Source organism: Ctenocephalides felis, unplaced genomic scaffold (genome assembly GCF_003426905.1).
Source record: "Ctenocephalides felis isolate EL2017-DRISC unplaced genomic scaffold, ASM342690v1 CF-g0.4_SCAFFOLD_01886, whole genome shotgun sequence".
NCBI classification, from domain to species: Eukaryota; Metazoa; Arthropoda; class Insecta; order Siphonaptera; family Pulicidae; genus Ctenocephalides; species Ctenocephalides felis.
The window spans coordinates 77,695,495-77,711,520 of NW_020538040.1; the positions used below are offsets into that span (position 1 = coordinate 77,695,495).

General features: G+C 28.7%; 1 protein-coding gene across 2 annotated transcripts in view; it reads right to left on the bottom strand.

Annotated features, from left to right (window-relative positions):
• Positions 1 to 16,026, bottom strand: part of LOC113376529 (calcium uniporter protein, mitochondrial) — a 43,805-nt gene that overhangs the window by 24,758 nt on the left and 3,021 nt on the right. The window contains exons 1-2 of one of the 2 annotated variants that reach the window (XM_026616480.1): positions 9,411 to 9,528; positions 5,178 to 5,397 (exon numbers count right to left, since the gene is read on the bottom strand). In XM_026616480.1, coding sequence (XP_026472265.1) covers positions 5,178 to 5,397; positions 9,411 to 9,416 — 226 coding nt within the window. In that variant the 5' untranslated portion in view covers positions 9,417 to 9,528. Of the gene's footprint in view, positions 1 to 5,177; positions 5,398 to 9,410; positions 9,529 to 16,026 lie in introns of those variants that run through there. The other variant, XM_026616481.1, reaches the window with a different exon arrangement.

Below are 16,026 nucleotides of genomic sequence, written 5' to 3' on the forward strand. Positions count from 1 at the left end.
AAAATGAATCAACCTTTCTGCGTAAAGAAGACCAAGTACAATATAAAGATAACAACAGTTATATTAAAGACGTAAAACCACCCGATATAAATGTAAGTGAACCTCTCGAAACAGAAAATGATATCAAACTTGCTCAAAATGAAACAATTATTGAAGAAGAGCTTTCTGGACATTATCTGACAGAAGCAGAAATAACAAAAAACGTTGCGCAAGAAAATAACAAAACAAATGAAATGTTTATATTGAACGAAAATAATGATGATTCGAAAGCAAACATTATTGATACAAATGATCTAACATCTATAAATCATTATAAAGATGATGAAATAAAAGATCATGTTAAACATGAAAACAAAACCATCAAGTTCATATTTCAATCACAAAAAGATCAAAACATAAGTTTGATCAATATTGAAACTAAGTGTTCAAATTCTAATGAATTTTCAAGGTTTAATATTACCGAAATGTCGAATAATAAACATAATTTCAGCGCAGCAACCATTAAATCCGATGATTTTACAAAAAAGCAGGGCTCCTTAAACTCAACCCCGAAATCCATAGAAAGATCTAATAGTATACATTTGCCTTCCACAGAAAACGTGTCCTTAAAATTAGAAAACCAGAAAACAACTGTTACTGGGGATCAGTTATTTACTGACACAAATCTTGAACATTCGAGAAAAATAGAGTCCAATCAAAATAATTTCGTTCAAAGTTCGTTAGAAAGCAGTTTTGAAGTAAATACATCGACAAATTTGAATCCTACTGAACAAAATGATTTTCATTATACATATTTTAGTAAGGACCCATTTAATAAAAATTCGGATAATAGTAGTATAATGCTAGCTACTGATGAGTCGCAAGACAATATTGATGAATTGAAGAAAAAGGTAGACTCGGTGAGATATTATTGGTCAGCATTAGAACAAGGTGATGCTGATTGCAGCTCATTAGAAATTCAAAATTATCCGAATGAAGAATGTGTAAAGAGTAAAGTTCCAGATCAGCAAAATTTTGTACGTATTGTAGACAGTGTTCGAAAAAAGAATTGCGCCTCAACAGATAATGAAGATTTTCCATCTATTGATCCTCCACAAGTGATTTCTCTTACAAAAGAAATTATAAGTAAAGAAAATTTAAATCAATCTGAATCTGATTTAGATCAGGATAACCGAAATATAAAAGATGCAAACACGGAACCTGAAAATAAAGAAGTAAACGAACAGAATAACATAGACCTTCATGAATTTGATCACGTACGGTACAAAGTAATAAAATCAAATGCATTTCGCAATTCAATTATCGATGAATACAAGAAGGCAAAAATCAATGATATTGTACAATATTTGCAGGATTACAGCTTCCAAGAGTTATTAATTAACAATAGTGTAGTTATTATTGAGCCAGTTCGTACCAAAATTGAGAGCAATGGTAACGTAAATGCAAAATCCTCAAACGGAACGAAGAAAAGTTCTTCGGTATCGAACTTAAAAAACACGTTTGCCATATCCGGTTCTAACAAACACCCTGACTGTAATAATAAATCACGTAGGCACTTTTATTACCACCCCATTAGAATAAATCGCGAACTGATCGACGAGGAGTTACCAGACCCCGACACAGTACGAAATGTAAGACGCTTGTTTGAAAATGTTCTTCAAATGCGTTCTCCACAAATTTCTTCGGGTGACTCCATTAAGAGTAGTAACTTACCAACAGCAGTGACATCATCAGCAAGAACCACTACAAAATGGGACTCGATGAGCATGTCAAGTGAGGACTTAAGTAACTTCTGCGACAGAGACGATCAACCAAGATCAACTTCTAGTAAAGAAGAATTTGAATCTAGACTAAGCCCCAGTAATATTTCTACTAAGCACTATGTTAGTCGAGATATTTTACAAAGAATCAGAGAATGCGGAACATCTGTCACATATTATGGAGGTATGTAATTATTAAAAACAATAATAATATAAAATATATTATTACAAATCGTTCATTTTATACAATTATACAGGTAAAGTGATTTCGGAGATAACGCACAATAGAGCAAGAAGCCCGCTAACCAAAGTAATCATGAATGAAATAAAATCCAGCGATTCATCTAGCAATAAAAGAAGTGGATCTAAAGATCACAACTCAAACTATAGAGATAATGAAATTCAAGACAAATATTTGGACATGAAATTTCATCTCTCCAAATCTAATAGCTGTAATAGTCGATTAGAATTAATTGGAACCGAAACTATTCATGAAAATAACTTAAACCCGACTGATGTAAAAAGTGGCAAGAATGACATAAATTCAAAAGATATAAAGAACGACGTAAACGAAGAAATTGTAGTAAATAAATATCGAAAATATCCGAGGCAAAATACATTTTTCTGTATTGCTCCAAGTAAAGATTCGCAGCAGGGCAGACTGAATGAATGGAATATAAGAACTGATAATCGCCACTATAAAGATATGCAACATTCCATGTCCATACTTTATAATAGTTCACTATGAAATTAAATTACCCTTGTTTAAAAATATTTTATGATGCGTTAGATGAATAGAAGGCATAGAAGTCAAAATTATGCTGATGTAAAATTATAATCCGCATAACACAGGAGAGTCGGTATAAATTTTATGTTGATCACAGACAGATATGAAGCTGAGATGCGGCAGAATAAGTAAATATGAAGCATTCGTCACATTTGACAATATATTTCAAGAATTAATCAGACCTAAAAAAGATAAAAACAAGGTTCAAATAAACGTTCTACACTGAGCGCTCTCCAAATTAATCTAGTTTATATGTAAAAAATAGAATATTTGCACACATTAATTCACTCATTTTAGAAGTTTAAAAAAATTACATAAACAAAAATGGCTATGGTCTAATTCTAAGATATCTAAAAAATATGCGACGTACTGGATATTATTAATAATACAATAGAGTTTTTAAGTTTACAATTCGAATTAGGTTGCAAAAAATATGCGACGTACTTATTAATAAATACTATAGAGTTGTTAAGTTTACAATTCAAATTAGGTTCGATGCCAAAGAGAATCTACGAATAACATAAATTAGTTTTATAAGGTATATATTTATATATATATATATATATATATATATATATATATATATATACGTATATATATATATATATATATATATATATATATATATATATATATATATATATATATATATTAACAAAAATATATATCACACATAAAAACATTATAACATGGTAAATAGTTTGATATAATAATGATGCTAAAACATTTTATCAAGCATTTGTGTATGTTAAATTATATATTATAGTTTTTGTTATGTTTTTTAATATTTTGATGTTAATTAAAATTTTATATAAAAATGTTTTTATTTTATGTTCTTCATCGTATAAATTGCTAAATAATGACACATCAACTGTCGGAAACGTATAAATAAATAATTGTCAATATTAATTTATTTTTTAATTCGACTACTATATAATTTAAATATACATTACAAAAAATATAAATAAGTAATTTTAATTAAACTTTGTTGGTCTATCAAATATAACTTATCTCATGAAAATATGAAAATAAAATTGCAATGCTGTACTATATTGTACATGTAATACATGACAAAAATCCAAAGGCTAGAAGAATAATTTCAATAGATAGTAATTTTGAAAAACTAATTTAAATTAAGGCATACATAACCGGAATTGGGGTGATCTATTTTATTCAATGGAAGTAATTTTGAAATCTTATTTTGCACTGTTGACAGTTCTTTCACATTACATTTTCTCCAATTTGTGAAATAACGTGTATTTAGTATATGTAATAAAAAATATAATTATTATTTCATGCGTGTAACTTCATTTGAAGGTTCTATACGTAAATTTTATATATTATATCAATAAAATGTTCAAATATATTAAGTATTTCATATATGTACATACGAATTCAAAAAATAAGGTGAACATTACAAGTTTCGCAGTCCACGTACTTTCATTATGGATTTTTTATTTTTTTCTATCAGTGTGCATGTTCCAAAACGTTTAGAGTTTCAAGTACATAGCATATTAGTTTGATTCTGACGGATAAGACGCTTTTTCTGTGTACGCTTTAACATGATACTGAAAGAGTTGCACGGTGAGTCTGCTCTAATTAAAAAAAAAAATGGTTAGAAGCGGTACAATACTGATACAGTTTTTGATAATCGTCTTAAAATAGATTTTTGAAATGTTCTGAAGGTGAAACATGTATCGAAGATATTTTGTCCAAAACTTTCAAATTTTAATCAGAAGATTTGCCCCACGATTATCACTCAGGAACAATTTCATGATCATCAACAATGATCCTGATTTGCTGAAAGCTATCATAACTGGTGACAAGTCATGGAAATATAGTGATAGGTTCGAAACCAAAAGATAATCGCATATAATTAATATATTTAATCATATATTTAATTTTCTTAACACAACAAAATACGTCAAAACATACTTTTGAGACATATATATCTACACAAATTAAAAAAGCATTAATCGAATTAAGTTTGTGTCCTAATTTGTAAAGTACAATATATTTTTGAACACATAATAGATATATATATATATATATATATATATATATATATATATATTAGGGCGGTCCTTAATATGGATGTTTTCAAATTTCATTGCTCCCAGAGGCTCAAATGCTTCCAAATTGATAAACAAAAATTCTCTGAAATTTTTAGCTCTTCATGTTAACTTTAAGATAGTCCGCACTCCAACCAAAGTTTCTTGGTTCTTCTTCCTAAGTAAATACATATTTCATGAAATATCAATTTTTTTATTTATGATCAAAATAAGCAAATAAAATGTTATTCTCAAAATTTTGATTCATTTGTCGCTAAGTTATAAAACAATGGAATTTTACCCATGTTATTTACCCATGAAACTTTGGTTGGAGTGCGGACTATCTTAAAGTTAATATTTAAAGCTAAAACTTCCAGAGATTTTTTTTATCAATTTGGAAGCATTCGCGCCCTTGTGAGCAAGTAAATTTGGAAACATCCATATTGAGGTCCACCATAATATTTATATATATATATATATATATATATATATATATATATATAATTGCGTAATGGGAGTTCGATTCGCATACTCGTCATGCTTGCAATAAAGCCTACTACGAAACTACAAAAAACTTACAGCTTTCTTCACTGTCAGAGTCCGAATCAGAATCCGATGACGACGACGACGATGATGATGATGATGATGAATCATCCTGCTTAGAATTTTTATCATCGCTCGAAAGAAGTTTATCCTTATTTATGTTATTAAGAAAAGTCAATTTTTGTCCTTTTACCAGCAGGGTTTCAGGAATTGGGCATGACGTTATGGTATTTGCATTGTTTTTATCCTTATTATCCTGTGTGTTAGAGGCATTATCCTTTTCAATTTTGTTAGCTTTTAATGTATGCGTAAAAAGAAGAACGAGAGAGTTACAGTAACAATTAATCGTTATATTCACGTGCAGCTAATAACTACTTTGGTTTATGATGTGGTGCTAAGTAAGTGAAAACACTTACAAAACACAAACATTTAGTGCACAATTAGTAAAATACAAGAATCAAAGTAAAGCTCTAGAACACACTAATTTTTTAGTTAGATTTAAAATAAAACACTATTCAAACTATCAGACTTACTAAATATTTCGATTTATTTGCTAATTACATTAAAATAACTAAAACAAAGCAATACAAACGCTAATAAATAGATCATGAACAAAATGTTTTAGTTACTATGCTATAGCTTCAAACTGCGCTATAACCATGCGAACGAAAATTAAAAAATGACAAAGCTTTGAATAATTTAATTATTATTATTATTTAATAATAAGGTGACCATATGTCCCGGTTTGCTCGAGGCAGTTCCGGATTTAGAACTTTTGTCCCGGAATGTCTCATTTTTTTCGAAAATTATTAGATAAATTAACAAAAGTTATGAGAGCAAACAAACAAGTGCTAAATTTTTCAAATTGATTATGAAATTTTAATAGAATTTTATATAAGTCTCAAAAGCAAAAAACTCACACTCACACGCGAGTTGGAATCGAATTTGGAATTATAATAGAATTATGAATTGTAATAAAAAATATGCATGTAAAAATAATCAGAATGTATAAAGAAGGATAAAGAAGGATAGGTTTTATATGAAGAAGATAGTAAAATTGAATTGAAGATTGTATTAAGGTGACTATACGTCCCGGCCGAGACAGTCCCGGATTTTTCTAAATATAATATTTGTCCCGGATTTAGTTCTTTTGTCCCGGATTGTCCCGAGTTTCCAAAAAATATAGGTTTTGAACTGAATCTTCGCAATTATTTGATGATAAAATTTCAACTACCCATCAAATATCCGAAAATGATACCTATAATGTTACAATTGTAACATAATGCATATCATTTTCAGATTGTCATAAGACTACAAGTATGATTATTAACACGTTGAGAAAATTGGCGATTACAAAATTCCAAAAACGGGTTAAAATAGTTTCTCACATTAATAATTGCAATTTCAGTTTCATGAAAATTAGCAGAAATTATAAACGAACTTTTTGACTACCTGTCACACGTAGTAATTTTTTTTTCAAGGTAATTATGAAGAAAATTTAATACATTTTATACAAGACTCAAAAGTGAAAAAAATATAGATCCAAAAATGTAAGTTTTAATATATAAGGTATTTTTAATAGTCACTAAAACTTAAGAAAAAGATTCATTTAAAAAAAATGATTTTTATTTTTAATGAAGTATTTGAATTTTTAACATCATATTTGAACTATTTAACCTCTCTCATCACGTTTCCCCTGTCCCGGGTTAGCAAAACCAAAAATTTCCGTCCCGGTTTTGACTTAAAAAAATATGGTCACCTTAATTGTATAGAAATAATACTGTAGGTGGCTAAAAGCTCGAGTAAGCGAGACCATTAAAATAAAATTTAGAAAAAAGATTTAATATGATATAATAGATAAAAAAGTATTACATATAATCGAATAATAAAGATATTACAAATAGTCCGCAATTCTGATTTAAACAAATTGATTCATATAAAAAATAGCATTTGATAGTTTAAAGCCACTCCCCCACTCGTCCCGGTTTTGACTTAAAAAAATATGGTCACCTTATTAATACTGACGTAACTTTCGCAGAATCAACAGACTAACAAACATTTGTCCACATAGTTGAAGATTATTATTGCAATGATTACCTTTATAGAATCTCTAATTATTATATAAAATAAATATAAATATTTTAATGCGTTATTTAAGATATATACATGTAAATTCACAACATTCACAGGGTTGACATAGCGGCTAAAATTACTGAAGGGCTATTCGCCACCGTACTATGCCTATCGTTAGCAAGCGACACCGGAGGTGAATCCCCCATGAGGTTGGATTTGCACACGGCACACTTCGCGGAAATTGGAGGCAATAGTTTTGCGCACGACACCAAAGTGGTGAAAAGTGGACTTTTATCGCTTTGCACAAGGTACTATCGTCGTGGTCAATTCAGCTTTTTATCAGGATGGTACATCAGGATAGCATATGGCATTTAGTATCGATAAAATGTGTGCATATCAAGCATCGTGTCAATTGCAGTATAGATTTTGTGAATTATGATATAATGCACAGTAATGAATTAAAGCAATTAACAATAATTGAAATTAAAAATAATATAAATTGAATAATTCTTAAGTGTTTTGAATTAATTTATCAGAACTAAACAATGCTTGGATTGACGTAATTCATTCAATATATATTGTATATATATATATATATATATATATATATATATATTCATTTTCATTGAGATAGTGCATTGCCACATGTCTTATCGCATTATATCATTAAAGGTAATAATTTATATATTTTATATATATACATTATCAATGTCTATTTTTTTTAGATTTATACAAATCTTCACTTCGTTATCATTGAACAATTTCATATAATTATAAAATTCAAGAAACATCGATAAAATAAATCTCAATAAATATTGAAACTTAATAGTTTTAAATTTTATTTGATTTATACTTGTGAATATATATGATCGATTTCGGCCATTTGAAGTATTAATGATAAGTCAACAAAATACTTAACCCATTTTCAATGTCTAGGCAAACTAATCATAAAAGCATATATTTCTACTTTGCAAAATTAACACTAGGTTTACGTAGCCCATCAATTTGACGGAACTTGAACTTTGAAATGGATCGCTGAAAATTCCATAGCACAAATCTTAACTAATTTGTGTTAACTTTATTTATTTATTTTATAGATTTTATATGTAGAAATAAAATTTTGATGAATTTCTAAATTTTGAAATTCAGATATGGTATCCTATCTCTACGCCCTAATGGGTTAGTTAATTGCCCAGTAATTGATGATATATTTTCTTTATTTAAATAGTAATTATGTAATAACGAGAAGACTGAGATATAATAAATTTATGTCATGTTATATTTATATATTCAAATGTCTAACAAAAAAGTCTCGTCACTCGAAACTCGAATTTCAAGGATTATTTTAGCGTCAGAAAAATCTTAAGGCCTCTACCTATTTTGAGTACTGAACTGAAGTATAGCATATTTATTTATAAGCGTTAAACATGATATAATGTATTGTATTTGTTTGTTTGTATTTTACTATGATTAATTCAATTAAGATAAATTGTTTACGCTTATTCTGTATCTTAAATATTCATGAAATATATAATGTTTTAGATCAATGAGCGTCAAAATCAAAATTTCGAAAAAGTTGCCAAAAATAAAAATATTTTTTCATGTATTGTAAATAAATAGCATACAAAAAATGCATATAAGACAGAAAAAATGTGAGAAAAATATGTTATGGATACCGTATAGTTTTCGTACATTGTTAATTTTTGCGTATACCTTAGCAATTTTCAGATTATATGTTTATGCCAAGGCATATTCTGTTCAACTAACCAGAATGTAAATTAAAAGATTTATCATGAAAAAATACGCTTGCATCAATTTGATGGGTTCCCGTGTATATAGGTATATACAAATTTTTGTAAACCAAGTGTTAATTAAAATCATAATTAAAAAATACAGTTTGATTAAAACATACAGTTTTAATCAAACACGATGCAAATGCACAGTAGACGAATAGCGTGCACTTAAAATGATTCTAACTATACTTAACAGCCCTAATCCCTCAACTCACTGATTCTATTAATTAATATTCTAAGTTCTATTAAATAAAAAATGTAATTATGCAGCCAAACTACAAAGAGACTAACGCTATCTAAATTCATTGTGAGCTATTAAGGATTGAGGAACTTCGAAGTGAATATACAACTTGACTAATAAAATAGATATATTTTGTATCGCTGAACAAGAAAATATTATTACCCTCATTTTCCGATGATTTTTTAGCTGCGCTGATGACAGGCGTCAAATTGTTGCGATCATTAGGCACTAGCGTTGGGTGTGAAGAGGCGCACGTGTGGATGGAATTATGTCGAGATTCCTGCGGAATTCAAATAAATAATTAAAACCAATATATGTTAAAACAAATAGAAGCAACATTTACATTTTATCAATATATTATTATAAATTTTCCTTCTTATTGTTTGCAGGTTAATTAACTTCCCGTAGGGTAAGTTATAGTGATCGCAAAAAAATCGAAAATGAAAATTTGTATATATCTTTACGTTTCAAAGGTTTCTGAATATTTTGGCATACCTTAGAAAAAATGGATGTATGTGTGTGTGTGTGCGTGTGTGTGCGGATACAAATTTTCGTCGACGATTTCAGGAACACCGATCGACCGATTTGAATAATTCAAAAAACATTCGATTCGTATTGATAAGGAGACGTGCTGATTAGTTTTTGGCGAAAGCAGGTCTAGCCGTTCCGAAGATACGGGGCAAAAAGTGCCAAAAATGGTAACTCATTTTTTAAGAGAACGGAGCGTCCGATTTTAATAATTCATTATGTCGAGATTCCTGCGGAATTCAAATAAATAATTAAAACCAATATATGTTAAAACAAATAGAAGCAACATTTACATTTTATCAATATATTATTATAAATTTTCCTTCTTATTGTTTGCAGGTTAATTAACTTCCCGTAGGGTAAGTTATAGTGATCGCAAAAAAATCGAAAATGAAAATTTGTATATATCTTTACGTTTCAAAGGTTTCTGAATATTTTGGCATACCTTAGAAAAAATGGATGTATGTGTGTGTGTGTGCGTGTGTGTGCGGATACAAATTTTCGTCGACGATTTCAGGAACACCGATCGACCGATTTGAATAATTCAAAAAACATTCGATTCGTATTGATAAGGAGACGTGCTGATTAGTTTTTGGCGAAAGCAGGTCTAGCCGTTCCGAAGATACGGGGCAAAAAGTGCCAAAAATGGTAACTCATTTTTTAAGAGAACGGAGCGTCCGATTTTAATAATTCATTAAAACATTTTACTTGTATTGACAAGATGAAGAACTGATCAAAATTTCATAAACGCAGGTCTAGCGGTTTCGGAGATCTAATGAAAAAAGTAAAAAAAACATGCCATTTGGCGGTCAAAAATGATCATTAGACATATGCACATCAAATTATCAGATATTTTATAGAGATCTTAACAATAAGTATAAATTTTGTTTGCATTCCTATGAGTTCCGTACCAATGTTTATCCGTTAGACGGCGACGCGGCGCTTACGCGCTTTGACATTTCATCTCTATAAAGCAGTACGATTGCTTTGAAAAAAAGTTTCAGAATTTCCAAAATATGTCAAAATAAAGAAAACATTTTTTTTCAATATTTCTTTTTTCAATTTCAATCTAATTTTTTCGAAGTAAATTTTTTTCAAAAATGTTAATCGTTTTTAAAAAAATAATAATTTTTGGTACGGGAAGTTCCAGCAATTTGCCTTAAAGCACGATGCCATGCATCCCACTAGTTTTAGTATTTAGTTAACAGAATATAATGAAAATGCATTTGTAGTTAATGGCAGAAAAAAATGTTCGAATTTATAAACTCAGTTTTCGTTTTCATGATCAACTGTCAGTGTTAATTATTTACAGCTAAAATTTAAATTAAAATACATACTAAACAAATTATCTGAAACTTGGCGTATTAATGTCCTATTGTTTTAAAAAAGAAGTTGAAATTTGAAATAAACCATATAATGATCAGGGTGTCTCAGATCTAACATTTTTAGAACTACAGTGGAAAACTGTAATTCCACCGAGTATTCAAGAGTTAAGAGTTTTTGTTGAACAATGAATTTAAAATTTCTCTCGTATGTTGAAGGTATCGTAGCCAAGCATTTGAACTAATTAGGAGTGTGATGTACTAGCAAAAAACATGTCATTTTTGAGTTTTTATTTTTTTATTAGAAATTTTCCAATAATAAAATTATCAAGTATTTTACCATTTTCCAATTCTGATTAAATACGCCAACTTGATGAAACTTGCCAGCATATTTTAGTACATTTTTTAAAGAAGGGCCTTTCAAAATCGACCGATTGTATTTTTTCTGAGGTCCCATAAATGTTATTTACGATTAAGGTTACCACTTTTAACAAAATTAATAAAAATTGACCACAATAACCAAAAAATGGTTATAAGTTCATCAAAGCTCTAGGTTGCAATTAAAGGCTCATAATTTACAAACTGAGAATCTATGGAAAATTTATCTCAGGGGCAAATAACTGAATATGAAAGAAGTACTGAATCTGTTAAAAAAAAAGAGTACCCATCTATTTCAATAATTTCGCAAAACCGATGCTTGAAAAATTATTAAATTCGAAGAATGCATTAAATTTTTATTAAAAAATATGTGTAAATTAAAATCACTACAATAAAATTGCAATTGGCAAAACGCCAATTATATCTACTTCTTAATATTATTATTATTATTATTTTACTTATCTATTTTTTATTGGCTTTGTAAACTAGTACATTGGCCAGTATTATTAATGTTATTATATATATTTGGTGGTAAAATATAATTTCAAACTAGAGAATCAAAGGTACGCTCACAAACGAGCGCTGAATACAAAGTTATATTCTTGAGAGTTGTAGAAACAGAGCAAGCTGTGTCTATTTATATTAAATACTTCTGTGATTGGCAATTTGACAAAATTTTCTACTAATCGAATCACATTTTCAAAAATATGCCTTGTGAACAAGACGTTTTTTTCACGTAATTGTATTTGACCATTTTTACTATGCAAACATGCTAAAGGTTCCACATGGATCTAAAATATAGAATATGCCAATATTTTTATCAATAAAAATTTATTGCAAATTGAATACTAAATATATCTAGCATATAAAAGTGAACTTCACATTATGAATTCATAATTATATTATGATTTCTCAATTATTAATCTTTATATCTCATATGATGAGCGCGCATAACAATTATAACTTAATTTTTACTATAGACTCGCGAAACAAACATTAGCAATTTAAAAAAAAGAACTTAGTACATTCGTAATTGTAGCTTTAAACGATATGATCAAACTGTAAATTGAATACATTCATGCATACACCTAATGTATTATTTAATGATGTATGCAATGAGCAATATCATGCTATGTTATAAGAATTGAATCATTGTTCTAAAGAATTCACATTTTTCTGTGAAAATTAAATCAGTAAATTTCTTTCAACAAATGATTCATTCGTATTGGTATCAAAAAACAAATTTGAAATTTTCTAATTTATAATAAAGTGAGAGAGTACCAAAAGTATTTTTAGTACATCGTATTCAAGTTGAGTTTGATTTCCAACGCTCCGAAAAATAAATATACTTTTTTGCTTGAAACTCATATTATCCAATTTTATATTTTTTCAATATTTTAAGTCACTCTGAACATATTGACGCAAAAACCAGAAAAAAATATATGTGTGAATACGAATTTGGCATATAGCCCAAGTTTTATAGAAAAACACACCAATATCACAATATGTGAAAACTTTTATTTTTTGAAACTTAATTACGATTTGTGTTGATTACTTCAGCATGGCAATAGATTGTTTCTATATGATTATCAGATAAAATTTATGTAAACATAAGTTTAACCATTTAATTAGTGGTTTATTTTTTTTAATAGGTAGATGAAGATATTGGTTCATTTTTAACTTCCCGTAGGGCAAGTTATAGTAATCGCAAAAAAATCGAAAATGAAAATTTTTATATATCTTAACGTTTCAGAGGTTTCTGAATATTTTGGCATACCTTAGAAAAAATGGATGTATGTGTGTGTGTGTGTGTATGTATGTGTGTGTATGTATGTGCGGATACAAATTTTCGTCGACGATTTCGGTAACACGGATCAACCGATTTGAATAATTCAAAAAACATTCGATTCGTATTGATAAGGAGACGTGCTGATTAGTTTTTGGCGAAGGCAGGTCTAGCCGTTCCGAAGATACGGGGCAAAAAGTGCCGAAAACGGTAACTCAGTTTTTAAGAGAACGGAGCGTCCGATGTGAATAATTCAAAAAACATTTCATTTGTATTGACAAGATGAAGAATTAATGACATTTTCATGAAGACAGGTCTAGCGGTTTCGGAGATATGGAGGAAAAAGTAAAAAAATGAGCCATTTGGCGGTTAAAAATGATCATTAAACATATGCACATCAAATTATCAGATATTTTATAGAGATTTTAACAATAAGTATAATTTTTTTTTACATTTTTATGGGTTCCGTACCAATGCTTATGCGTTAGACGGCGGCGCGGCACTTGCGCGCTTTGACATTTCTCTATGTCTCTATGCAGTTCAAGCAGTACGATTGCTTTGAAAAAAAGTTCAGAATTTCCAAAATATGTCAAAATGAAGAAAACATTTTTCTTTTCAAAAAAAATTTGTTTTCAAAAAAAAAAAAATTATTTTTCAAAAAAAAAAATTTTTTTTCAAAAAAAATAATTTTTTGTCAAATTTATAGTTTCTCAAAAATCTAATTTTTTTGAAGTAAATTTTTTTCAAAAATGTTAATCGTTTTTAAAAAAATAATTTTTGGTACGGGAAGTTCCAGCAATTTGCTTTAAGGCACGATGCCTTAATTGCCTTAAGACAGAATTCCACTTACAGCTAGTTGTTCTACAAAATTTTGCGTAATTAATACTTTTTATAAAAAAAACAATATATGTTCAGTAAGCCTTATTTCTTCATAGGAAAAATGCCTCTTATCCCTTTGTTCATGTACCTATTCATATATGGCTGAGACCATGTGAAGACTTCACAAAAAATGAAGAGGAGCATTTTTGTTATACGAGATATTGTTTAAGGTTAGTCGATTGTATAAGGCAGGTCTAAAATACACTGAAATATACAACTGAAAAAGCTATAAAAACGACTGGTGACAATGACATGCTTGCAAAACAAGTATATTCTCAATTCCACTGAGAATACTGAAAAAGCATATAAAATAGAAAAATACATAGTAAATCATTAAGGTTCATAAAATTGGTCCAGAGATTGTACACAAGGTATGCGTTAATCAAATTTATTAGAAAATCTTCTAGAAAAATCGTTGCATGTGCAAGAAATATCTTCAGTATACGGAAACCTGTACCAAGATCAAGATGGGCCGAACTAAAATTGGCCAACTAAAATTATATAGCGTTTATGCAAAGAAAGATAAGAACCACCCAATCCACAAATGAAAAACTGCTGCAGATTTATTAAACATAGAACTGAAACAAAATAAAACCAAAACTGGATTTGATTAATTATAAAAAGGTGTCCACCGATATTCATCGGAGGTAATGTGACTCTGTCAGGAATGAGAAGACAAACAACCTAGGTTCATGTGGCAAAAACTACAAAAAATCTAAGACCATATTATTATAACATAAGTATTAAACTTTCGAGTGAAATTCTTTGGATATCTATTATTATTTATGATTTTATTCTTCTTAATTATTAACTTTCCAAAGAAGAAGTTTGATTCCGCAAAAAAGTCCGATTGCTAATTTTATGTTTTCCCGAAGTTTCAAGTCATTGTGAATCGAATAAGACCAAATTTGGAAAAAGTATGTGTGTGCGTATGTGAGCCGATTTTAGACCTATCATCAACGTTACTAATAACTAGTTTAATTTTTTATTTATAAATATGTTCTTTGATATGTAATGTCCCCGTCTCCAGTACTTCGAATTATAAAAAATAATTTTTCTTATTAAAAATCTCACTAAAAATCATTCATTAAAAATTGTAATAAGTAATATTTCGAGATATAAAAGTTTTTAGCATTGTGTGTACATGGGAAGACATTGAGAATGAAATATATATATATATATATATATATATATATATATATATATATATACATGCATGTAATATAATGGGTAGTACTGCCCTAAGACAGGTTTGTAGCCTGAGATAAACTCCAACTCGATTGTGAGAATTTTTTCCATTTCCATTTCCCGCCGCAGTGCCCGAGATGGGCTTATTTTCAATTGGAAACATATTTTGATCTATATTTTTAATTACACACACACGTATATATATATATACATCTATATATTATATATACTTTATCAATATAAAGTGATCCAAAATAATGCCATTTTGAATTTGCAATAAAGTAAAATAATCTAACTGCAAAAAAAAAAAACAACGCGAATGTGTTTAAGTGTGAACAGTTCAAATGCATAATTTATGCAATAGTATTGGGTCATATTTCATCTATGTCTTCTCTTGAAATTAATTAGAAAATTAAATTTGATTCTCAAGTTTCTTCGTTTTTATTTCAGTCAACACTGCAAAACATCAGCCATTGATTCGATCGCCAGGTCAACCAAAATTTTCATAATCCGAAATATTTGTATTTTATTTTTCAAATTATTATTTTATTGACATTTAATTATTCACAAATTGTCCGGTCGCCTGATTGCCTAGTGGACCTTTAATAGGAATAGAAGTAATAGATCTACCCTGACATTTCAATATTTTTATTGTCACAATTTCGGCATACATTTTAAGATTTGTATGCATATACAC